This window comes from Prinia subflava, chromosome Z, assembly GCF_021018805.1.
Source record: "Prinia subflava isolate CZ2003 ecotype Zambia chromosome Z, Cam_Psub_1.2, whole genome shotgun sequence".
Classification (NCBI taxonomy): domain Eukaryota; kingdom Metazoa; phylum Chordata; class Aves; order Passeriformes; family Cisticolidae; genus Prinia; species Prinia subflava.
This window is the reverse complement of record NC_086283.1, coordinates 1,111,550-1,138,044: the sequence shown is the minus strand read 5'-3', so window position 1 is coordinate 1,138,044 and position 26,495 is coordinate 1,111,550. Positions and strand designations below refer to the sequence as shown.

At 41.9% G+C, this 26,495-nt stretch overlaps 2 protein-coding genes across 3 annotated transcripts in view; one reads left to right on the top strand and one right to left on the bottom strand.

The window, feature by feature from the left end:
• Positions 1-160: 160 nt before the first annotated feature.
• On the bottom strand, positions 161-14,484 carry PPID (peptidylprolyl isomerase D). Of its 2 annotated transcripts, XM_063423647.1 has the most exons (11): positions 14,324-14,474; positions 13,275-13,426; positions 12,506-12,646; positions 11,950-12,056; positions 8,488-8,676; positions 7,612-7,734; positions 6,006-6,112; positions 3,335-3,476; positions 1,041-1,127; positions 921-963; positions 161-393 (listed from the first exon to the last, which is right to left on the bottom strand). In XM_063423647.1, exons 2-11 carry the CDS (start codon positions 13,393-13,395, stop codon positions 305-307), a joined length of 1,149 nt encoding a protein of 382 aa, XP_063279717.1. In that variant the 5' UTR covers positions 13,396-13,426; positions 14,324-14,474; the 3' UTR covers positions 161-304. The 2 variants fall into 2 exon arrangements, with proteins under 2 accessions (XP_063279717.1, XP_063279718.1); XM_063423648.1 differs by lacking the exon at positions 13,275-13,426 and having other exon boundaries at positions 14,324-14,484.
• Positions 14,485-23,316: 8,832 nt separating this feature from the next.
• The window catches only part of FNIP2 (folliculin interacting protein 2), a 48,613-nt gene continuing 45,434 nt past the window's right edge, over positions 23,317-26,495 (top strand). Inside the window, exon 1 of the mRNA XM_063421537.1 lies at positions 23,317-23,619. Coding sequence (XP_063277607.1) covers positions 23,525-23,619 — 95 coding nt within the window. The 5' untranslated portion in view covers positions 23,317-23,524. The remainder of the gene's footprint in view (positions 23,620-26,495) is intronic.

The window sequence follows — 26,495 nt, the reverse complement described above, 5'->3', positions numbered from 1 at the left end:
TAGGAACTATGAAAATGGCTAAATTCTCTTTGTGTGAAACCAAGCTGCTTAGGAAGCACTATTAAGCTGTCAAAACAATCACCATTGCTTTACACATTCGAAAAAACACCTGAGTTGCAGAACAAAGTTACTACAGCTTAAAAAAAGACAAAACCACATCTCCTTTGAACAGTTTGTCTTTATTATTAGACTTTTGTGTTGTAAACAAACACTGAAAACTGCAGCAGAGGGCAAATGAAAGAAGCAGCTCCATTTATCCTTTTGCATGAGTTAGTGCATAGATGTAAATGTTTAGGAAAAAAAATCAAGCAAACATTTTAGCATAAGCTGCTTTCTCTTTCTCCTTTTGGGCTTTTATCTTCTGCTTGATTTTGAGTGTTTCCGTCTGGATAGCTGCTCAAAAAGAAAAGGACAGAGTTACAGTAATCTCTTTACATTAGATCTCCTCATAAGTTAACACCAGGTCACTGCTGGAATTTACCTATGTTATTTCATAAAACTGCATTTAATCTTTGATTAGGTCAGATACTAGCAGCAAAAGCCTTGTCCCTTGCTTTGTCTCAACTGTTAGGTAACCACATAGAGGAGTGTGTAGCAAGCATGGTATTGGTGCCAACACAGAACTTAGGAGCTAAAAATCTCACCCAGTTAGAGCAGGAACCTAAGCTAGTAGGAGCCTGGTGAGATACAGACATGGCTCAAGAGGAATACTGCTGACCTACAGAGGCAGGTCTTCCAGTGCAACAGAAGCATCACTGCTCTACAAAATCGGGTTTTCCACCTCAGTGGGTTCTGTGCTCAGAGCATCAGTGTTTAAGAAGCTACCATTCTAGGCATCACACTGGTATGAATTCCAACTGAGTACTACCCTGGATACTTTAAATTCTTAAGGAAATTTTAAAAGAAACAGCTTATTTTACCTTTGTCTTCAGGGGCTATTTCATGAGCCTTTTTAAGATCAGCCTTAAATGAAAGAAAAATATATGTTAATGATCTGACAGAATTTTAAATTTAAAAGGAGAAAAAGAAGTGATCATTACCAGTGCTTGATCGAGATCTTTTATTCCCTGCCATCCTTGAGCCCGTCTGTAGAGAGCTTTAGTATTTGCTGGATCTATTTTAAGAGCCTGTAAATTTAATAAAATTGTGACATTAACATTTCTTATACTTCACAGCCTCCCATCTCCATAAATGGCACAATTCACACCAGCAGACAGTCTTCACAGTTGGTTTGAGGGTAAGCTGTCAAAACATTAACTGTGCAAAAAGCAATGCTATAATGCAGCACACTGAATAGCAAATAATCAGCTTCAGTACCACTGCACCAAAAGTGGTCTTTTGTGAAGGATACACGAGCATACACAAGGCCCAAATGGAACAGCTCTGTGTGTGTGTATATAGATAGCTATCAAAATCAAGGAGTTGCTGCAGTTCAAATTATCCTAACCTTGGGTCTCACAGGGCAACTCTCTATTGCAGCTCCTTCCTTCATACCAAAACCTCCTCAAATGGCATCATAAATAAAACAGAGATTTCCTGCAAAGATTTTTTTCACTGTGGGCTAGAAAGATAGATGCAAGCAATCCATCTCGTCGTGCTTCAAGAACTTTGCCAAGTTCCAGTCATTACGCCTTTTTTGAGCTTAAATGTTTTCAAAAACATGTATATGCCAGCTCTAATATGACAGTATCAAAATAGGAAATACAGTGGCTGGGCAAAGAGACTGTTCCACTGTTAGATTACTTTGATTATTTTTTCAGAATACCTCAGATAATTTGGTCAGTTAATTGTTACCTTATCTTGCCTGTAAAAAATCACATTTTTATTGCAGTTAGTTCTATAGTGTGTCTATTGTGTTCTATAGTGTGTCTAAGAAAATAGTTTCTTGTGTTCAGGTGAAATGTCATCACAGCAATTTGCTTTATTAATTTAATTTATTAACTTTAAATCATCAATAGCATCTGTATTTTTTTGAATCACTTGTGTATTGGCTGTTAATACCAAGGAAGTATTACTGTGGGTGCTCCTCTTGATCCATCTACTGTAAAGCCTTCAGCCTCTTCTGTGCTAAGAATTAGCTGTCTGGACTGTATACACAGAGGTAGCATTCTTTGGTTTTACCTTGACCATTGTGCTTACAGCTATTTCAATGCAAGGTTTGTTTGAACAGGTTCAGCTGTTCATAATTCATTATTTACACCAAACAGTGCATGTATTCCAGGTTATTAATTTAGATTGGTTTTGGCCTTGTGAAATCATAAAGGTGAAAGTGTATAGTTTCTCATTAACAATTACCTAGAACTTTATTAGCTAATTTTAGGAAACTGGAGTTCTGATTAAAGCACTGACACAGTTATGAGACATAAAATAATACCTTACAGAAGTCTATTACAGCTATGGAGTTGCCTTTATCTAACAATTTTTAATCTCAAAAAAAGGAAGTGTGATTTTCTTCCCACAAGGCAAATATTATTAGTTGTAGTAATTTCTATCTATAACACTTTTGTTTCGGTTTTTATCATTTTCTAGATGATAGATATCACATTACACTGTTTCCTTTTTTTTTTTTCCCTCAGTCCTCATTTGTCCATTCTGAGAATAGGTTTATGAGGGTTTTCCACTATCAGCAGGCTAGAAAGCAAGACAGCTTTCTAATGACCTCACACACAGATTAGCTGAGACTCCTGCTTTCAGCATGAAGCCCTAGGATATGCTGCTCAGGATCCTTTATTACCGGATAAGAGCATTGTTTCCTCTGTTTCCTTCAAAATAATAAGAGTTTTACTGAATTATTTAAAGTTTCCTCAAATCTACTAAATTTGCACTACGTCCATGTCATGGTTCATTTTTTCCTTTGATTTTACTGGTTTTCTTTTTTTTCTGTATTTGTCATGTTGTTTCTTTCTTCCTATGCAGTCATTTTATTTCACCACTAAGACTACCTGAAAGGTTAGTTATTTAGTTAGAAAGTCCCTGCAATGAATAAAGTACAAGGCCATCAAATCCAGAGGAAGGTAAAACATAAAATTATTCCTCTTTCACTGAGCACAGTTTAACTCTTTGCAATGTAAGAAGTAGCTCTGGAAATCCAACTGACAATTATGTGCTTTTTTTCTGGCACTAAGCAACAGCTCTTTGGTTTGTTTCTAATGATTCATTTCAATTTCAAAATCTTTTTTAAAAGCCACATATTGGAAAGCTAGTACTAATTTCACCATGAGCTTCTCCTTGTTTACTTTCAGATTGTAAGCTTGTCAGAAGACTCTTTAAAAGAGCTCTGTAGTCTTGTCTTTACAGGCCAATTCTTGACCAAGATACTGAACATTACATTTACCTCTGAACAGCTCTCAATGGCTCCCTGCCAATCCAACAGTTTTAGTTTGCAAGCACCAATGTTTAGAACACAGGTCAAAGCAACAGTCTTTAACTTGGGTTTGTCTGCCTCCTCTGCCACTGCTTCAGAAGCTTCTACATACCTGCAGAAAAACAGATTCACACACAGCATGTATTAGTGTTGTGACTTCCATTTTGTCCTGCCCTTAGCCATCTCTCCACAGATATGTGTGAACCGGCCTATCCACACTTCATCTAAAGCAGCTTCAATTCAACTATTACAAATCTTTATTGAACTAAATACAAAAAACCCATCCTCCTAACAAAAACCAATCGACTCACTAAGGAATGTCTTCCTGTAACTCTTAGTCCTCCACTGTACTAGCACATTCTTTTTCTTACACAAACGCACTGTTCTACTACAGAAAAACTTTAGAATTTATCTCATTTTATTTTCAACAAACATATTGCTCATCAGTGCAAAAATACAACACCACCACTGCACCTTCCACGTTCATGAGAAGGTTCATCTCTTCTGAGTTCCTTCAATAATCTTTTAATTAGCTTAGGAATTTGTGGCTAAAATCTGAAGCTAACTTTACTTTGTAAGGGAGTGTGGTTTTATGAGCATTAGTAATACCACCTTCTTCCCACTGTCCTCCTTCATGACTTTTCCTAAACTTCAGAACTGACACTGGTTCAGGACGGAGCCACAGCAGTTACTACATCTCTGTTTCGAAAGCAAATTTCTTAATTTACAATGTGCTAATGCTGTCTGGTTTTTATTTCCAGTGGCAAAGGTCTGCTATGGATACAGAAGTTTTAACTCCTTAATGGTCTGTTTGATAGAACCTCTGTGAGTTTTAGTTAAAAAACAGAAATTGTGCTTGCATACATTTTAAGCATGCCATGAATTAATGTAGTCTTTGCAGATCAGTGCCTACCTAAGTTCACTTTCTGCGTACCCTTTTTGTTGTTCATATACAACGTTTGGATCACAAAAATTAGCAATACTTAAAAAGTAAATTAGATGCTTTGTGCTTGTAAATTAGATGCAGTCCCAGTGCTTGTTCCACTTGCTAGGCATCATGCAAAAGATGAGATCCAGAAAAAAGAGCAAACAGTAAAAAGGTAAGGAGAGTTGTAACACAAATCTGTATTGTGTTAAAAACAAATGAAACACATGTATAATATTTATAAATCACACCAAAACATAAAAAACCCTGTAACCATTCTGGAAATAAGATTAGAGATTCCAAGTCAAAGAAATCAGTGAAGTGAGTATCAGGGGAGATAATAGGAAATCATACATTTTTTTAGAAAAAAAGAGGTCAATTCTAACATATAAAATATTTTTTTAAATACTAAGAAGCCATAAAACAGGAAAAAGAACAGAAGATTATAATCTGTTACTGTACGTGGAAAGAAAAAGTCAGCATTATCAAATGGTGTGCCAGGTGAATTGTACCTAAGCCATGGGATACCCTGGTAAGAGCTACTCTATTCCTATCAGTTCTGGTGAAGTGCCAGCTAAAGGTCACAATCCTACATAAAGTGTTAGATTCTGTGATACAATAATAGGGTATGTCCATAGAAGTATGGCCCATAAGCAAAGATCAGATTTGTTTAGTCTAGAAAAATTACTATGATTTCCAGCTACAAGCACCAAAGCAGCTCAGACAGGAAGAGCCTGCTGGGTGTGCTTAAAAGTGACAAAAACACCTAATTGGAAAGGATGGTGTAATTATACCTGCCATTTACATAAGAATGGGGAGAGAAAAGGGACAGATACAACACAAAGATCCTTAAAGATCCATTCCAACCTTTTTTATGTACGATTTCCAAAAGGTTTGCATAGAAATACTTTTTACTTTGGGGTTTCTGTTTCTATGATGGGTTTTTTGAGGGCAAGTCAAGACACTGCATCTTGGGTTAATATCTGTAATTAAAGGATTCATTTTATGGTTCAGAAAGATGACATTTATTTGAAACCCAGTCTGCTAAAACCTCAGCTGAAGTATTAAATATGCCTGATTTTTTTCTCTTTCATTATTGTTACTGTTGCTTAACCAGTGATTAACATTAAGAAGGTTGAGATAAGGTCAGTAAGCATAACTTTATTGTTAGGAGATGTTCATGTACTTAAAGCAAAAAGCGTGAAAATATGAAAGGAGCAGCATGGAAACAAAAACAGAAAGACTATGGTTTTGAAGGCAAGTCTGAATTATACATGGAGTCAGGATGATGGTATGGACCCTCAGAAAAATATATTAATGAATGAGTAAGGGCTACATTTGTTTTTTGAACTTATCAATTTCCTAAACCTATTGTTTTTTATAAATCACAGAAAAAGTATTTCCCTTCCTTGCTGTCCATTAACTACCCTGGATACTACTGTGCTCTTCCCAGGTATGTATCAGCAAAGCCAGACAAAAATATTTAGTCAGTTCTAAGCAATACTTCTTGCCTATGGCTCTTACCTAGCAAAGAGTAGAAGACCTACTTGATTCCGTAGCTAAAACTCGACCAGATGTTTTCCAGATTCAGAAGGCTCTTTGTTTAAAAAAGAAAAGAGCACTGCACCAGGCACCTTTTAAATGCACAAATCATTGTTGAATAGTGACATTAATTTGGGTTACAGGAACTACCTGATTGAGTGATGAGAGCCTTACCGTAAACTTTTACTATACTTTTTAGCTGCCATTGCCCAATTTTGCGATTTGAAGAAAGTATTTCCTATATTCTTTGTGTCTTCTGCTATGGCCACAATCTTGTCAACCTAATAAAATAGATGGGAAATATAAAATATGAATGTATTTATGAAGGAAGTTGTAAATTAACTAATGTCTAACAGTACGATCCCAGGCCCATCCTCTTTCAAGGTTTATAAAATCTCAGAATAGAAATACTCCAATTTTAGACAAAATACTACCTTTAAACCACTTCTGTAATATTCTCTACTTTATGTAACACAAATGGCTGAAAGATGAAATTCCTAGTGGGTTTTCTACAGTATAAATGTTGAGAAAATACTAGAGAAGACATAGCAGTCCAACTCTTTTCCCTAAATGCTGCTACCCACACAGGGCTATATATAAAGGTGTTGACCATTACTCAAAGAAAAGAAGATATGTTAACAATTATTCAACCAAGACTCTTATTCCTGATGAAATGTTGTCTTCTGCTTCCCAAAAGAGTATCAGTCACGTGAACTCTGCACACTCTCAAACTGGAGGTCACATCAAGACATTTCTCCTTCTCTCTGAACACTTAGAATATCAATGGAAGGTGAAAAGAACTGCCTGCCTTTATTAAATCCATCACTTCTATTTCCAGAATCACATACACTTCAAGTTTCTTCTCCAGTGGCAATAAACAGTTCACAATTACTGCTGTCTATTCTATCCTACTAGAATCAGTAACCTTTGCACAAACTGATCAGTGTGAGACCAAGGTTACCATGTCTGTAGTTGGTTTGTATGAACAAGTTACAGGGCACAGGCACCTGCCACCTTCGATTCTGCACCACATCCACTGCTATCCAAAAACATTTTCATAAGTTGAAGTGCTTCTGAACAGCCAAAGAGTTTGTTGTCCAGCTCAAATATTTTCTATTCTAATTCTCTATTTGGAATCTACTCATGCAGCCCCCTTTTCTTCCCCCTCTTACAAATCACTGTTTGACTTACACAGTTTGTCTAGTTCACCTTCATGAGAAAGTAAAAACCTGCAGAAGAGCTGCTTTCACCAGTCTGCTCCCTAACTCCCAACAGATCTTCCTTCAGTCTGAACAATCTAAAAATAAACAACTACTGGGAATTAAGAACAACTAGCTCTGATGTAGTAAAAACCTTTTAAAAAGGCTGATCCTTTATTTCTAATAAGTGGGGCAGAGTCTGTTAAAGGGTGGGTATTTTAAAAAGTGTGAAGATAATAACACTGAGTTAGTCATCTGCAGGATGGAGTTCTAGTAATTGCAATTTGACATTACAGGACAAACAAAAATAAAAAGAAATCAAGAATAGAAAATAAGTGACAATTTTAAGTGAGGTTTTAGTTACTGGGGAAAAAAATGGGTTGCAATTAGCACTGAAAAAAAAAAGATAACAATCCCCTGCCACACAGCCTTCTCTTTCTTAAAATGGAATGTCACCATTTAATCAGGACCTCGATCCATTCTTTAGAAAAAAAGCTTAATGAACACCATCACAGACACCATGTAACTCAGATTACCTACAAGTCTTGCAATCTGTAAAATACCCAAGAAAAAAGACTTACATCTTTTAAGTCTATATCTGAATCTTCAGGAAAATCTGGATGAGCATCTCCAGATCCATCCAGGGGAGTAATTCCCCAATCATCTCCTTCCTTTAGCTCTCCACATTCAGCAATGACACACAACTGAAAAAATGAAGCATAAATAGTAGTATTGCTTATTAAGACAATTTTTAAAAAAGCAGAAACTTCCAAGTGCTCTTTGAAATTTTTGAAATTCCATAAAAAGGCTTTTTCATCTGTTGTTTGGGTGTGTTTATTTCAGAAACCCATCACATCATTAGCCTATCTTCATCAAAAGGCTTTTATCACATAAAGTTTTGCATTCAGAGGATCAGCATTCTGAAAACACCATACCCACGCTTCACAGAGAGGCTGGAAGAGGAACTGGCAGCAAGCTGAAGTGCAGCAAAACACAAGACATGGAAGTTCTACTACACTGGAGAAGATGGTTCTTTCTTCAGCTGCCAAGTCTTTTAAAGTTAGAGGTATTAATTCATCAAACACCCACAAACTGCTATGACCTACACACCAATTTCTTATTCAGAAACATGACTTCTGACATAAAAATTATAAGAATTACGTATCATTTAGGCGGGATTGTGAATTCCACCTTTTAATTTCATCACCCATCCTACACTTCTAGCTAAGGCTTCCACCCTTACAGTTGTGTTGAACAATAAATGGTTTGTGCATAGGAAATGTACAGTGCAAGAACAAAAGCCTCTTAACAAGGACAGTAAAATGGAAATTACCAGTTAGTAAGAGTAACTAACATTTAATAGTTCTAAATATTACACAAAGCATTTAGAAGAAATGATTATACATCATATAATGAAACAATAAACATCATCCCTCAGTGCTTTGCATTTCACTTACCTTAGCAGGATTTTCTCCTTTTACTTCAACGTTTTCTAGTATTTTAACTACGCCCATTCCTTTGATCACTTGGCCAAACACCACATGTTTCCCATCCAGGTGAGGAGTAGGCACCGTTGTAATAAAGAACTGAGACCCATTAGTACCAGGTCCTGCATTTGCCATGCTCAGCAGACCTGGTTTATCATGCTGCATTGGGGGAAAAAAATCACCATCAACATTTAAAATACGTTATAAAACCATGTGGAAGATTCTGTAAGGCTGATCATAAACGTAGTCAGACAGCCATAATAACTTGGTAAGCGAGACAGCTACATACAGGTGGCAACTAATTTTACCTGCCATGACTGAAGAGGGCAAATGCTCAGCTCTGGGTCTTTACCTGCCCCCTACCAATCTAGCAAGCACAGCCACATGTGTGATTTAAATGCTGTAAGACCTGTCTGCTGCTTCTACACTCCATCCCCTTTACAGCTGCTGAGTTTAGACAGATCACCTGAGAACCTAGTGGAGTTCCTCACTGAATAATTTAAGACCACTGGCCTTAAGAAATGAGGCTAAGCACCACTGAAACCGACTTTAATGTTGCATTGCTAACATGGGTATGTAATGTGAATTTTATAAGGGCTACTTACACAAAGTATGGTGTAGAACTATGGCGTTTAGAGGACTGTGGTCTTTAAAATTTATGAGTTAGTGATTTTGTTTGGGGATTTTTTTTAATCTCCTTCACTTTTTCTAGAGACACAGTTTTTAACCATCTAATTATTTTGCCACTTAAAGCCTCTGGGCCTCAAACAGAAAGAAAATTGTTAAACAGCCCAATATATCTTGTTTCTTGCAAGCACTTTTTCCTTTTTTGAACTTATACCTTTCTTGTCCTCTCACCTAGATTATTTAGTTTTCACCTGTACTGCAAAAATGTGTTTTTCATGTGTTGTGAATGTCTTGTTTAACTGGCACAACCCAGCCATGAAGATATTACTCTCCTCAAGTTGGTCTGGTTATTAAGTACAAGGAACTCCATTCCATGTAAGTGAGGATGTTATACCAAGACACTGGTACACATCTAATGAAATCATGCTGTGGTACCGCTAAAAAACTTGGTACTCTTGGAAGAGAGGAGGGGCAAAAAAATGATGACAGCACAGAGGACATAGAAACGTATTTTGGAGCTCAATGGGATGTTGATTAGTTTGAGATAACAGTCTGAGCCTAGTGTATTTAAGCATCTGTTTTATCCCTACATTCTCTACCAATTCAAAGAACCTGTTGTTTTGAAAATTGTTTTCCCACACACTGTTTGGTTTTCCACGGTAGTAGGGAGACCTCCTTGGCTAAACTGTTCATCTGGTCATAAGGCATGGTAAGTCTGGATCTTTTCAGTCAGGATTTGGCCTAGAAACTCTGGGAAAAGCTTCTATAGCTGAGAGCCAGAATCACACCCAGCCAACAGAAAGCTACTGGAATCTTGGCTTTAAAGGTCTGTTCTAACCTTGAAACTCACCCTGGGAGTCAGAGATGGCCAGTGACAGAGGAGACTGTGTTCCACAGCAAGGAAGGCAGCTCGTAGGACTGCAGCCTCATAAACAAATATCTGACAATTTGCATTGTAGTTGCTGGCAAACAAGTTAAATAGAAGGGTTGCCCCACAGCAGAATTTCGCAAATATCATTTGAGGCTGGTCACTGCTTCACTGCCCAAGACCTATAAATCTTACTTCCCCCCCCACCCCACCAATTACAGCTAACACTAGACAGCAATGGTTTGTAAACAAAATAGCAAGAAATGATAAGTTCTGGTGTTGCCTTAAACCTGCAGGTTTACCTTTGGTCTGTAAAGATACAGGGAGACAAGATGGAAATTATAGAGCAGTCTGGTGTCTTCAGTCTCCCCACTTATACACAACCCCATTTCATCTGGGACCAAATCTCAAGGTTAGTCCCAAATTACGAGAGTCTCTATTTATAAAGAACTTTGTTGTCACTCATGAATTTTCTTACTGAGTTTTGAAAAACACTGCAGACAGATGGAATGTCTTTCCCATTATGGTTTCTGCTGTCATTTCGTAATCAGATTCTATGACAGATCCAAGGCTTGCAAAAATATGCCATAGTAACAGTGCTTGGGGTTGTGTAAGTTGGGTGTTCCACAACAGCAGAGCCATAATCTGGAGAAGTGGCATCAAGAAAAGCCTAGTGGGATTGATCTGAGATGATAAGATGACTACTGACTAAAGTTTTGCACTTTACTGTGATTTGCAACAGTCCATGCAACCAGCACAAGAACAAACATTTCCAGTGTCATCAAACATCAACAAAAACTCTTTGTTTTCTGAGCTGGTGGGTGAGAACACTGCAGAGCTGCTGGATTAAGTGCAGGAACCAGTGAATTTCTATGCAGTAGACACATTTAAACTCCCAGCAAAATCCTAACATACTTGGCAAACAGATAACAGGAATCAAGCTCTCAGACTCTACAGGATCCAGATGGGTTCTTCAGCTTATCTCTGGCACTTCGTCAACATTTGTTAGAGCTGAGAAGTCAGAGAAGTGCAGAAATGGGAATCGTTTGTATCATGTTCATAATTACCTCCAGATGGCAAAGAACAACCAAAAACGTAATGGCACAAAGTCATCTTCAGGGACGTGATCCTGTGACAGTACCAATGAACAGACACAGCTAGCAGCAGTGCTGTGGGGACCACCAGAGTGTCAGATGGCAGAGAACACAACTGGAATTATCTTTATGGTGAATACTGGAGTCATATTTCCAGCTATTGCTCCAAAGTTAAGTCCTGTGAGAGTGGCTGAGGGAGCTGAATTTTTTTAGCCTGAAGAAAAGAAGGTTCAGGAGTGACCTTACCAGTCTCTATAGCCACCTGAAAGCAAGGTGGGGCCTAAGTCTGTTGTCCCAGGCAATCAGCAACAGGGTAAGAGGAAATGGCCTCAAGCTGCTCAAGGGGAGATTAAGGTTGGCTGTTGTGAGGAATTTCTTGACAGAAGGGGATGGGCTGCCCAGGGAAGTGGTGGAGTCATCATCCCTGGTGGTGTTCAAGACCTGACTGTGTATGGCACTTAGTGCTACACTCTAGCTGACAAGGTGGTGTTTGGCCAAGGCTTGGACTCATTGGTGCTAAAAGTGTTTTCAAACCTAATAGACTCTGTGATTCTGTGAGCCTGATACAGGATTTTGATATCTGATTAGTGGAGGATTGCTGTATTTTCTTTTCCTAAAATACTATTTGGGGCCAAGTACAACTGCAGTCAGGGCTTTGCTTTAACCATGGGACAGTGATGTCTGTAAGTTTTTCAGTCAGTGTTGAGAGTCCCACATATGCTACCATACATAACATGATATGAAAATGGTTAATGCCAATGCTGACAATTGTTATTACTGCAGCAGGAGTAACATCACTGAGACGTCACAAACTGAACAGAATTAGTATTTTCAATACAGTACCTGATAATGAAAGTTTTCATCTTCAAATTTTTCACCATATATACTTTCTCCACCTGTGCCATTTTGGTTTGAGAAATCTCCACCCTGAACCATAAATTGCTTAATAACTGTAAAATAGAATAGTTATAAAATGTATCAGCAAGGCACAAAAGGCATGAAGAGAAAAAAAAAAGTCATTCTAAGATGAAAAGCAATCCTTGTCATGAGCACCTAAATGGAACCAAAATCCACTTTTTATTTACCAAGTGTCACCTAAGCACTCCTTTATAGTTATGTGGAGATCATGTGACTTTTAAAACTTTACCTGAGATACGTTTCAACCTGTTTACAACTCAGAGTAAACTAGTTTTGCACAATTACTAGTAAGTTGGTAATTTATTATTGTCAGTGCATGGTAAGAACAAGTAGTCATTAGGAGGATCAAAAAGAGAAAAACTTTCCTTCAGTAAAGTTATTTCTTTAACAAGTACTTGAAATACTATTTAATATTATTTCAAATATTCATGGTAGACAACTTTTGTTACCAGTAGGAAAATGCAGGATTTCACAAACTTACTTCTGTGGAAAGGACATCCTTTATAATGGAGAGGTTTTCCAGTGGTAGGCCCTGTTCCTTTTTCTCCTGTACATAACGCACGGAAATTCTCAGCAGTTTTAGGTACGATGTCAGCAAATAATTCAAAGACAATACGTCCAACTGAAATGACAAATAGAGAATGAGACATTTTTAAGTTTTGTCCTTGGCATGGCGATGTGTTGAGCATTATGTGTCAAAAGAAATTGATGTTTCAAGCTTTATTATTATTTTTATTTAGATTACTATTCAGTTTCCATCTTGGGGTCGCTCCACAGCAATTGCTCGCAGAGAAACATTGGGTTTTTAGCAAGGTTATTACCAACAGTGAATGCTCCTGTCAAGAATAATGCAGGAGAATAAAGACAGATTCTGCCAAAAACTAATGAAAACGTCAAACACATTTTCTGCCAAAAAAGATGTGTGGGAAATCACACACACACACACACACATTAAAGCCAAATTATGAATTTTAATATGCACACTTATGTCAATTTTAGTATATTTGTCGTTTGTTCAATCAAAAGTAGATACAATACAAAAAGACGGTTTTGTGAAGACTTTTAACCCATAAAAAGGCTTATGCCAAACACATCCCTTACTCCTCCCACTCTTAAACCTGAATTTTACTAAGACACAGTGGTACTTAATATGTATGCATATGAATAATGGCTATTTACACTTAGAGACACCACAAGCAATCAATTGTTAAATCCAAAGCTGTACATGTTTTAATTAGAGGAAATTAAACCTGAGTAGCTAACAGATCTTGTAATAGCTGATAAATGGATTCTGTGCCGAATTGTCATTCCTTCACAAACTGCCTTCTCACTCCTAGCAGCCACCATCAGTTGATGCTCCTGTGTTCTCATCAGCCTCACAGTCAATTAACATAACTTCACTCTACCGGAAGATAAATGTAAATATATTGGTTGTAATTAATACAGGAAGGAAAACAAATTAGACAACTGAAAGTCAATAAAACGCAAATCACCTCACAGACTTTCTTCTTCTATTCTTCTGCGTAACAGAAGTGAATAAATGAAAAGCAATATCCTGAAATGATTCAGGCAGTCCCTATCTTTATCCATTATCTTTAAATTTTTTAAACCTACGCTTCCAAGTAGTACCTCAGCTAACTTGCTGTTGTTTCCTTATTTCCATTTTGACCGTTTGCCCAGATTTTTGAATGACCTCTGGCAGCACTGGCGCTGCCAAGTGAACCAGGGCTGCCTGTTTCCCGAGCTTTCAGGGCGCAGCCCCCCGCTGGCGGCCCGGCGGGCAGCCAGGCTCGCCGTGCTGCGGCAGCTCCCGGGCCACGGCGGGGCCCCGGGGCTGGCGGTCCGGGGGCGGCCCCGAGCGAGGCCGCGCTCGGCACAGCGCAGCACGTGGAGCAGCTCCGGGAGCCATGGGCGGCACCGGGGCAGGGGCGGCCGGCGAGCCCCGACCCCCGGCATCACCGCCGGCATCGCCCTCGGCACCCCGCGGCCCGGTGCCTGTGCTGCCATGTTGCCTTTCTCTCCATGTTGCTCGGGCCTGCTCGTTGTGGCGGGGGAGCCCCGCGGGGAGGCCCGTTCGCTGCCTTCCTCCTCCTCCTCCCCCTCACCCTCTCGCTGCCGGAGCCGTGCGCTCGCAGCCCGCAGGGCAGCGCCCGGCCCGGCCCGGGATCCCCCCACGTCCTGAACGCTGCGGCCCGGCCCGGCCCGGAGCCGCTCCTGCAGCCCGGCCCGGGCCCCGCGCGGTCCGCACCGCGCCCCGGCCCGGGGGGCTCGCCCGGGGTCCGTCGCGCCCCCTCCCCACCTCGCTCGCCCCCGATGTCCACATCGAAGAAGGCGCGGGGGTTGCTGGCCTTGCTGGGCCGGGAGGCAGGCGACGGGTGCGACATCCCGCAGCTGCCCGCTGGCGCGGAGGCTCCGCCCGCTCGGCCGCCCGCGGTCCCGGCCGCCGCGGGTCGGGGCCGCCCGGCGCTCCTCCCACCGGCGGGGGCGGGCGGGCGGCCGGGCCCTGGAGCGAAGGGCCCGCAGAGGGCTGCAGGGCTGGGCGGGCCTGGACCTGCCTCTGAGCGGCCTGAAGTGACTCGGAGATAATCCGCTGAGAAGAGCATTGCTTTCTCGAGGTTATACACACACACAGGGCCGGGAAATAGGCGGGAGGAAAGAGATTTTAGGTTTTGCCCGGGTTTATATTTTATGAGGGAAATGACAGGCTGTGTGAAAAGTGGTGATCCGTGGTAAAATGGGCAAATTGTCAAAAGTGACTATTATCCCATAAACGTTTAGAAACGCAGAATAACTCCAGCCTTCCTAAGGTCTGAAAACAAAATATGTTTCATCCCAAAGGATGAATATCATGATAAATACGCCAGGGCAAACAACTCTTTGGACACCTGTGTTGACCAACAGACCCGAGTACGACGAATACACTTGGTTGGGGCTCCTCAAGGTGTAGATTCCCAAGCAGGTGAATGCTTCAACATGGCCACATCCTGTACTAAATGGCATCGTGGAGGCAAGGTGCATGTGGCAAAAATAGAAGGGGCAGAAGAATGCTGGGGTCTGACTCCTGCAAACTTAGAGTCCTTCTGGGATTGCTGCTGATCAAAATGAGCCTCTGTATTTCTTTGACTCCTCTAATCCATCCCAGAAACCTCTACATTCACTCTTTGATTCACTGTGTTCTCCAAAGGCTTTCCCCTGGAATCCATGTCTATATTTTTGGACTTGAGCTTCGTCAAGCTGGTTTTCATCTCTCTCTCAGTATGTTGTCAACACTGGATGTGTCAGAGGGCAGTTGTAATTCCCAGATTGAAAGAAAAGATAAAGTAGCACTGATATTAATAACTGCAGTCCATATACTGCATGGTAATCATTCCCACACATCTGCATAGATGTTGGGAAGGAGAGGTGATTGGCACGGAGCACTGTTACACATTGCATCTGGGAACCCTTAACAGAAGGAAAAGCCATCTGCTACCATCTGGGAACACTTAAGTGAGAAATCAGTGGAACCACACTAAGGCATTTCTCTCTCTGAGCCAGGTCATGCAGCTGTGTCAGGGATTTCACACGATGTCAGAGGCCACTAAAGCTTGGAGTCATCTGTAACTCACGAGGCATTTGGCCACAGTCACTGGCTGAGATATTTTTATCATTAAGCTTAGCTGAGGTGCAGGGATGTGGGAGAAGAGGACTCACACCAGCAATGTGCGCTTGCCGCCCAGTAAGCCAACTATATCCTGGACTACATTAAAAGCAGCGTGGCCAGCAGAGCAAGGGAGACTAGTCTGCCCTTCTACTCTGCCCTCATGAGACCTCACCTGCAGTGCTGCATGCACCTCTGGGGGTCCCCAGCACAGGACGGATGACGACCTGTTAGAGCAGATCCAGAAGAAGGACACCATGATCATGTAAGGGATGAAGGGCTGACTACCGGACCTCTTCTGTGAGGTGGGGTTGTTCCGCCTGGAGAAGAGAAGGCTCTGGAAGAGAACTTAATGCAGGCTTTCAGTGCTTCAGGAGGCCTATAAAAAAAAGAGGGACAAACTTTTAGTAGGGCCTGTTGTGGTGTGGCATGGGTTTTAAACAGAGAAAGGGTCAATTTAGATTGGATAAAGAAGGGTGTTACAATGAGGGTGGTGAAACACTGGAACAGATTGCCCCAAGAGGTGGCAGATGCATCACCCCTGGAAACATTCAAGGCTAGGATGGGTGGGGGTCTGCACTACCTAGTCTAATTGAAGATGTCCCTGCTCATTGCAGGGGGGTTGGACTAGAATGCCTTTTAAAGTCCTCTCAACCTAAAATATTCTATGATCTCAGTGAGTCAGTTGCTAGCCAAGTGAGTAGAGTCTAAAAGAGATTTCTGTAGCAGACATCAGAGTAAAGTGTGTGTTGTTGGTGTGTGTCCTCCACAAGAGCTGTTGGCAGCTTTCTCTCAGGAAGAAGCAGTGATTCATTCTTCCAGGAGTAGACTTATTCAGTCCCTGGCGAAGCTGGAATAGTCTAGATTCTAGAGGAGTAATTCTTTTTACACTAGTTGCTTGTAAGTCCTTATGTGCAAGATCCTTTAGAGGTACAAAGAAAGAGGCATGTCCCTGATAATTTGGAGATGTGAGCTGAACAAGAGAGAAATCAAGTGATTTTTCTCAATGTCAGTAGCAGATTCTGGAAAATATGTGAGCTGAATTAATATCTCCCAAGCACTGCAGTAGCATAATTAGTTTCATATTAATTTTTAGTCATTGGCAGATTGTAAAAAACAAGCATAATGTCACTTCTGTCAAGAATTTACTGAGTGATTTCATGTTCAAATTCATGTATTAAATTATACACTGAATTTATATACAAATAACATCTTAAAAAGTTAGATTTCCATTGTAAAGTCCTCTAAAATCTGTTTTCAAGCAGTGAAATCATCCCTGTGTTCCTCTAATCCTTTGTGATCTTGCAATTTTAAAATATTTCCTATCACCAAAATACCTCCCATCTTTTGACACTTCCAGTAGTTTATGTAGTAAATGCCTGTAAAGCAGTACATTGAAAATACTCACTGTAACTGAATTGTCTGTTATTTTTTTAATTCACCTGTTTATTTTCCCACATATACAGGTTTGGCTACCCAGTAAAGTAGGTTGAGTATTATCAATAGATAAATGTGTAGTGACTGCTAAAATTCTGAAGCGAGTGGCTTCACATACAGGTCTCCCTTCCACCAAGTACATCATACTTGCTGGAGTATGATCCTCCAGCCTAATTAATCTCAAAGATCATCCAGTTATAAAATCTTAGGTTTTACCTCTTCTTCCTTTCCTGACTAAATAATCAAGCAATCATTGATACATGCATAGAAATGCATATGTAATTCTAAAACTGGTACTCTGATGGAATACACAATAAGCAAATATATGTCATAATTATGCTAACCTGTTAATTTGCATTCACAAAAGAATAAACTGCAAAATAAAGATTATTTATAGTTGTTGCACATTGGGTTAAGATGGGCAAAAATGTATACAGACTAGGATTTTTTTTTCTTTTTGTTCTTGCTTTTTTTTCACCTTTAAATCTGTATTTCACACTGTAAAGAAAATAGAGGCTTAAATATGCTAATTTCACTGGAAAGTGAGTGCTTTGGCTCAGTGCAGGACTGCCTTGTCTAAGGACATTAAAAGCCATTTTGCCTTGTACAGAAGCAATCATATGTGAGGTTTTCATTGGACTGAGCTGCAGCTTCAGAATATGGTGTAGTACTGATGGGATCCATCTGACAAGCAATTGAAACACATACCTCATCAGCTTTTCGGAACAGCTATCAAGAACCTCCCAAATGCAAACATTCTTGGAAAAGATGCTTTCACTGCTGGCTGTGAAATAGAGCAGCCACCCAGCCTTCCCTGTGACGTGTGACACACAGGGTGCATCATGTGCTAGTCCCATGTGACCTGGCACATCAAGCATGTCACCTTTAGCAGAGACACGCGAGACAGGAAAAATAAATCTGGTTTTTCACCATCAGGTTTATTGTTACCCACCTGCACCGAGTCTTTTTCTGCATAAAATTGAATAAAGACTGCCCAGTGGAAACTCATGCTGAGCAGTTACTAACTCTGTGCAGATTCCTCTAAGCTGAGTTAAAATACAATGTTAAACAATGAAAGAACCAAATGTTCTTGTCTGAGGATGTTTTAAAAAGAAAATTTTCCACACAGAGCTGACATGACAGAAACTGAAAATAAAGTCATGCATTTACTTGTCACTAACTTTCAGATATGCTGATCCCTGAAGAAATGGTTAAGAACCAAGCAAGAATAAGCAGACTTTTTTGTTATGTATTTTAGGTCTGCTAAAACATGTTTTCAATGCAGCTATTGAGTAGTGCTTCGGACCTCAGAATGTGAGGAGGCATGGAAGAGAGCGCCAGTGACTTCTCGATAACAGTAAAGCCGTGGCTTGTAAGGAGAGCCCCAAAGTGTCAGCTAGCAGGTGCTCACTGCTGCAGCATTGCAGGATATCAGTTTGGTTGCTAAACTCCTGCCATCAGTTTTGATACAAATGTATGTCCTGATAGTACTGCAAGTTCATTTAAATGTATGTTTATTACAGTTACCACCAAAAGGTACTGAAATATCAATTATGATAACTGCAGTCTTCCTTATGTAGAAAATGTTTTTGGTCTGCACCTAATGTGGGCAGGATGGAGTCTAAGGTGAACTACATCTGCATGGACTCAAAGACAAGAATGCAGCCAGCAAATAGGAAGGCCCATTGCAGATGTCACCATTGAAAATCTGGGACATGAGGATTTCCAGTAGACTTCGGATGGAGTCCTGGGCAGGAGACTTACAAATACAATTTACCAATGCTAAGAGCTTTGTTGAGAAGAGGAATCAAACCAGGTTCTAGATAAGTGTTTAAACATTCACAGGTATGTACATTTTCAGGCTTTTCTGGAGGAAAAGGTAGTGTACCCTTGCTTTAGGAAAGTTGACAAGATACTTGTATACAGTAGTGATTTAAGAGGACTGTACCTATCACCTTCACACAATCCAATTCTCTCCATATTACTTGATATTTATATTTTAGTAATTAAAGATTACATTCCTCATCTGGCCATTCTCTTTGCTTTTAACACCAAAGACTATTGAAAATTAAATGTTTCATAACATACATCAATATTTCCCAGTAATTTTGAAACAATTAAATTAATATTTCCCTTCAAACTCTCTTCGGTTTTTAACTGAATGTGTGTTCCACGTAAAAAGACAGTGAAACTGCTTATCTGTATTATGCCAACAGTTTTGTGGCTCTGTTCAGGGGTTGGGGAAAGTTGCTGCAGCAACAGCTCCAATTATGTAATGCTTCAATGAAGGATGAGTAAGCTGGTTTGCAGGGGGCTGCAATCCCAAGCTTTCCTTTCCTGTCAGTTTCTGTCTCTGCTTGTGAAGTGGAATATATTTTACAATAGATTTTTAAATCCTCTGTGAAGAGTAATTTAGATTTAATGTGCTAAATAGTAATAATAACAATATGGAGAGAGAATAATTCTGGGTATTTCTTAATATCACATTTTACTTGGCATGTACTTGGCATGTTTTAATTTACATTAAAAACCAGATTTTTTTTATTTTACAGAATCACAAATGTTGCTGATGCATTGCAAAGTGTAGCAAGATTTACCTGTGTTCATGTAACCTAAACAACATGAATTACTAAGCAGAAAATCATTAACAAACATCTTGGATAACCAAACTTTTTGTTAAATCTTCAGTTTACCTGTCCTGGCGTCTGGCTTCTCTTTGCAGTACCACCAAAGCCTAGTTCTGACAACAGAGGTTTAGGAGCATATTGGATTTGTCCAATCAGGACTGAGCAGAGTGGAATGAAAGCATCTATAAAGGAACTCAACAGTTCATCCAGGTGTAAGTGATGAGGAGGAAAAGTGTGACTTAGGAGATGTGGCTTTTAATCCTACCTGTACTGGCTATTAAACCTGGCTATGTTTTCAGGAGAGAATCTTTAGAGAGATTTATGTGCTATGAAACATTGATATGCTTTTCCAAGCATTCAGCTATGCCAGGATTTGAATGATCCTTTTTATGTATTGTGAGTTTCCTGACAAAGTCCCATCTATTTCTGCATTGAGCATCTGGCTCCTTTTCTGACTGAAGTTTAAACAACTAAATTGTCTTTGCACATAAAGAGTCTGACCCTCAGGCAGAATATCAGGTTTTGATTTTTAAATGCCATTTTTATATCCTGTATTTCCTAGAAGAGTGAGGGTTGTAGATGCACTATCTTGCTGTAAATGGTCTTTGCTTGACAGCTGGTATGACTTTTTTTCTGGTTCTGGTTCTATTTTGCACTCTGGCATTAGTGAAAAATCACTGCATTGGCTTTGCTAGGTGTTCTTTATTGCCTGACTCTGTTTGGGGTGCGACAGTGCCTTCTGATTGAGAAAATTATTTTGTAGTCCTTTGCTGATTCTGCTGTTTTACCTTTTTTTGTTTGTTTCCCAGAAATAACCTTCAGAACACAAGTGTCTTTATGTGTCATCATCAATTTCTGCAGTGATGGTAACACACATTGACAGAACACACTGAGAACTAATTTGGCACTGAGCATCAGCCAACATGTAAGGTGCATTTACACTGCTATTTGTGAAGAGAGTATCCCAATTGTCTTCACTGACTTTGTGTTGCTTCATATTTTGGAGTGGCACCTGGGCATACAAAGCGAATCATTTTCACATGAAACTAAACCACATAATTTCCAGAAACACATTCAGTGTTCTTCAACCATTGACATGCATTCTGCTGACAGGACCAGACTGCAACCAGTCCAAAAATACATGGGCTGGTAAAATGTTCGTGTAAAATGTAAAATGTTTGTGGTGTGGACATTGGGAGACACCTGGTTGTTAGCTTCTGATTCTGCCCCCACGGGTCAGCACTCCTTGGTAACTCTGATGGACCTCAGAGGGGCACTCATGGTGTTTGCAACTTTTAAGTTTCTCAGGACTGTTCCTCGAGAAATGCAGTCCAGGGATTATTTCTGGAGCTGGATGCCCAGATTTTCATTTGTGTTGATTACTGTGTCAACTATGATGTCTTTCATTTTATCCAGCCACACCCTGCTATTCACCTTTCTGTGTGCTGTCATCATTGTACCCTCTCTCTGCTCTCCTTCAGCTTTGTTCGAGTGGATTGACTCTAACAACTGGGGACAGTAACAACATCCAAGCTGAAAGATTGCCATTGGGTATTCAGTCTCACAGAGGAAGTGGTTAAAGCCCTTCTGAGAGCGGACCTCTGTACAGAATCAGTTGAGCATTACAAGATTCAGTCTGGTGTTATCAAGGGTGCAGTTGATCAGATTATCGGGCCAGTAGACAGTCACTTCTTATTTTAAAGAGAAATCAGCTTCTCCAGACAGTGAAAGGCGGGCTACAAAGTATGTTCACCTCCTCTTCTACCACTACTGGATGCTGAGTTTGCAGACAACTATTGTAATCTTTACAGCTGTTATAATAACCACTATTCTCCATGTCTCATCTTCCAGTTTCCTAAAAAGTACAGGAAGTTATTGTGATTCTGCATTTTTTGGGATTTTTTTGGTTTTTGTTCCACCACAGTATACAGTGACTTAACTGTTTGAAAAGGAGCATTTGAAGTCATGTTCTCTTGGTAGGTGCATTGAGATATCCTGCTGCTGGGCAAAACCACATAAACAATCTTTCCCCTAAAATTAAACAAACATAAAGCTCCAAATGATACCTAAATACTATAGCCTCATCTAATTATTTGTGAATAGAATAGATCTGTGTGAAAATAGGCACCATTCCAGCAGACCTACCTTCCTGCAAAAATACTGCCTGGTCAAAGACTAAAATAAAAGTTCAGATTCTCCAAGGGAATCACAGTACTTCTACAACTATATACCAGGGATCTCTCCATTACAGATATTCTAGTCCTGACTAGGGAGAAAATCACATGAAAATATTCCTGGACCAATGACAGATTGGTGAATGTTGCAAAATGAGGGATGTGACCTTCCTGAAAACCAGTGGATTTTTGTCAGTCTGTGGGTTTGGCTGGTGCAAGAAGGATGGGAGGGCACTTGGACACCACATTCTGCTGTCAGCCCAAGCAGGGAAACTGCTGAAACTCACTTCTGATGCAGGCAGTGCTTTCTTTGTTCTTGCTTCACTGCACAAATATACTGTTGTAAATCACAAACACATGATTTACATGTGTGCACACACAGGGCGCACATGCGTACGTGAATACTGTTCTATCTGTAGAGAAATGTATTGTAAAAGACACATTTATCCATGTGTGGATGTGGATGAAAATCTCAACATATGCTGGCAATGTGTCCTTGCAGCCAAGAAAGCCAGCATCAAAAGCAGGGTGGCCAGCAGGTCAAGGAAGGTGATTTGCCCCCTCTGCTCTGCTCTTGTGAGACACTTGGAGAACTTCATGCAGTTCTGGTGTCCCCAACATAAGGAATCAGCACCACTGGAGCAAGTCCAGAGGAGAGCTACAAGGTTAAGAGGACTGGAGCACGTCCCATACGGAAACAGGCTGAGAGAGTCGGGACTGTTCAGCCTGGAGAAGAGAAGCTTGCATGGAGACCTCATAGCAATCTACCGGTGTCTGAAGGAGTCTACATGGAAACTGGAGAGGGATCCTTTGTCAGGAACTGTGGTGATGGGACAAGAAATAATGGGTTCAAACTGAAGCAGGGAAAATTTAGCTTAGATATTAGAAGGAAATCCTTTACTGTGAGCGTGATGAGGAGCTGCAATAGGTTGTTAAGGGAGATTGTGGATGCCCCAGCCCTGGAGGTATTCGAAGCCGAGTTGGCCAAAACCTTGAGAAATCTCATCTAGCAGGAGATGTCCCTGCCCATGGGAGTGCAGCTTGTGACTAGATGACCTTTAAGGCCCCTTCCAGGCCCTCCCCACGGATTCTGTGGGTCGATGTATCCGCGCACGCCGCTCACCGCGGGCGCGTTACCCCGGCGCACCCCGCGCACGCACGCGGCACGGCGGGCAGGGCCTGTCCCTTTAAGGCGGCCTCCGCGCCTTACCACGTGCTGGGGGCGGGGCGGGGACGCCGCTCAGCCAATGGGGACGGCCCGAGGGGCGCGGCGCCAGCGCGGCCCCGTCCCCATCTCCGTCCGCCGGTGGCGCGGGGAGCGCTGCCCTGAGCTGCCTTGCGCTGCCCTGCCCTGCCCTGCCCTGCCCTGCCCGGTGCGCGGCCGGCGTTACCGCCGCCGGCCGGGAGCGCTCGGGCCCTCGCTCAGGTGGCGGGTGGCCGCCGGGAGCGGCGCGGCTGGGCGGGCCGGCGCTCCTTTCGCCTCCCCTCGCCTCTCCTCGCCTCTGCGGAATGCTGGGCGGCTCCGCAGCGGCTCCGGGGATGCTGCCGCGGCCGCCGCCGCTCGCCGCCCGTTGAGCCGCTGCGAGGGGCGCGGCGGGGCCGCCGCCGGGCGGAGTGGCGGCATGGCCCCCACCCTGCTCCAGAAGCTCTTCAACAAAAGAGGCGGCGGCGCGGCTGTCCCCCACGGCCGGGCTCCGGGGGAGGGGCCCGCCTTCAGGTGAGCCGGGGCGGGCGGCGGCGGGGGCCTCCGGGGGCTGCGCCCGCGGGGCACGGGGCGGGGCGCCTGGGAGGCCGGCGTGGGGCGCAGGTGTGCCGCAGCCCCCGGGGGTCTCCCGGCGGTCCCCGGGCGCTGAGTTTCCGGGGGAGCCGCCGGGGGGAAGGGGGTGCGGCGGGAGGCACGGCCGCGCCAGAGTGGCTCTTCTCCCGCCTTTCCCCCTCGGTGGGTCTCTCAGCCATTTTCTGCGCGAGTTGGCGGTGGCACGCCCGGGAGCCTGGGGCGCTGCCCCTCGGCAGCGGTGGGGGAGAGGCGCCGGGCCCCTGTCTGGCGTTTGTGTGCGGTCGATGTGGTAACTCGTGCCCGGGTCTCATCAGCACAGGAAAATTAAGAAACGGCTCAATTGTTGTGACCTAAATACACGTGCGCGGTCTGGTGACCCGCTAAGCATTAGGCACCTTTCACTGCCCCCTGCTTTTGATACCGCGCATGCTGAAAGGTGAGGTTCAATAGCTATCGCAGCTTCAGGGTTTATGTGTATAACCTTTATATAATATTGATTCTCTGTGTAGTATGGAACTGTTAGTGTTTTCTGAACCTTCGGGGACAGCATTTTGCTCAGGCTGGTGCTTTGGAGCTTTGTTCTTGTGACATCTGTGCTGCTCACAAGACCGAGCGGCCCGGTGAGCACGGCGACAATCACATGCACGCCCGGGAACCTCTGTGCCTGTTTTTCTGTGCGGCATGAGTTGACTGGTCTTGTGATCAGATGGTACACGGGTTTGAACTGGAATCTGGGCTTTCACCGCTGAAACTACGAAGGATGGTGAGGGAGAGCAGTGGGCAATATTTTGATCTACAAAATGCCATAGCGCGAAGTATCTAAGATCACAGTCGTGGAACCATTATAATTTCAAAGATGGTGTGTGCGGGACGTGGCCATTTGTGTGGCTAAAGTTGCAAGATCATGGAGAACAATGGCGTAAGATGAAAATTACTATATATTTGGGTTACAAGGTGATTCCTTTGAAAGCGATTGGACACAGTGTTGGAGCTGCATTCATAGTAGAGAACAAATCTGGTGAATTCTGTGGAGCTGCAGAGTGTGTATGCTGTACTCCTGACTGTAGGTTACTTTTGTGAAACTGCCACTTACTTCTTTTAGCATTTATCCACCTTATGAGTTAAATATCTCCTTTAATGTGGAAGAAAACACTTTTCCACTTTGAAACTGTCAATTCCGGAGTAACTCTATTGTTTAGCATTGTACTTAAAAATATTCTGTGTCAGAGACCAGTGCTGTTAGTTCTGGGTTGTTACTGGATTATCAAGTATCTCCGCAAAGGCAGATTCCTTGCACGGTGTGTTTCCCCTTAAAATCAGTAAGATTATTTCATCTGGAGTATTTAGTGAAGCTAGGGATTGTACTTTTTCCTTCTTCCTGTTTGTTGTGTAAGATATTCCACACTTGGTTTTCAGTTTGAGTTACATTTAAGTGGTATGACACTTCACATAAAAGCTAATGTAATGAAAATACTACTGTAGGTACCCTTCACTCTTTTTATCCTCTGTTTTTCCTCGTTCCCTTTTTATCTGACTTTTTTGACACATCTAAGGTTATTAAAATAATTTGAAGTTATTATTATTTTACATATGAATGGAGAGGGGTTTTTTGCTTGTTAATTTTAAGCTTCTTCCTTACGACTTTTAAATATGCTGTAGTGCTTTTTCTTTCTTTCCAGCGATCTGTTTGTGATCTGCAAGAGCATACTTACAGGGTCTTAGGAGCTTTGCTGCAATGCTTTTAATAGACTTTCTGTTCAACAGTAATCTCTGTTTGAGTGGAGAGATGTGATTTGATCTATGTAAAGTAGGAGACATAATCCTTTGGTCACTTCTGTATTAAGCATATACTGCTGATCAGTGTTAGATGCAAAATGGCAGAATCATTTTTCCAATGACAAGACTGTCTTTCAAAGGATTTTTAGCTAGCTTTATTCCTTCCAGGTTTTGCTTAGTGAGGTCCCTCCAAATTCAACATGTCTTGCAGTGTTTAGCTCTGTTAAGGAGCCCTGTGCGACCAATAACAATCTATATCCTTGGACTTTCAATTGTTATGAAAGCCTTGAAATCTTAAGTGTATTCACACACCCTCCTTACCCTGAACAACAGAAGAATCACCAAAAATCTGTTTAGTAGATAATGCCCTGTCAAATTAAGGTAATTTGGCAACATTTTTGAACTATGTTGTTGGGAAGCTTTGTGTTTTCTAGTCTTCCCAAGAACACCAGGAAAGGTTCTGTTGCAGAGGGGTATCAACCAGGGTTGCAGTTTGCCTGTAAAAAGTACTCCATGTGCTCATTCTGTTGCACTCTCTCCTTTAATGTGAGCTCAGTCTTGGCCAGAGGTTCACGCTGCTTCGTCTTTTTGGTTCTGAAGGAAACATCAAGCTTCAAGGTCCATACTGCTTACCAGGATTAGCTGGCACAGCCTCAAAGAGCAAGAGACATGGTGCCTATAGTTGAATGTGGAGCCATAGGAAATGATTTCCTGGGTGCATGAATATTAGCATTTAGTCTGTCTCAGAAGTGTTCTTTTAAAGAAAACCTCTAAACCGTCTCCACTAACTGCACATTGGCTCACAAAGCCAAGTGGCTTCAGTATATAAACTGTATTCCTGTTGGAATGAATGAAATTAGAGAGTGTGTTCCAACCTCTAATGAGTATCCAGTCCCTGGGACCATACTACAGCTGGTCAAAAGTAAAACTCCAGAACACATGTAGTGTGGGTGTCCTTAGCACCAATTAATGCACTCTGTGGAGCTAGTCTGGGCTGTGCTACATGTTCACATGAGCACAACCCGTACCTGCTGGGTGAG

What these genes read in the sequence shown, in the direction of transcription:
- PPID (XM_063423647.1), bottom strand. Translation starts at nt 13,395, where the DNA reads ATGAGAACACAGGAGCATCAACTGATGGTGGCTGCTAGGAGTGAGAAG. An exon ending in AAGTATAGTAAAAGTTTACG is followed by an intron (nt 3,477 to 6,005) that starts GTAAGGCTCTCA and finishes GTTTTTCTGCAG; the next exon opens with GTATGTAGAAGCTTCTGAAG. An exon ending in AAGATCTCGATCAAGCACTG is followed by an intron (nt 964 to 1,040) that starts GTAATGATCACT and finishes CTTTCATTTAAG; the next exon opens with GCTGATCTTAAAAAGGCTCA.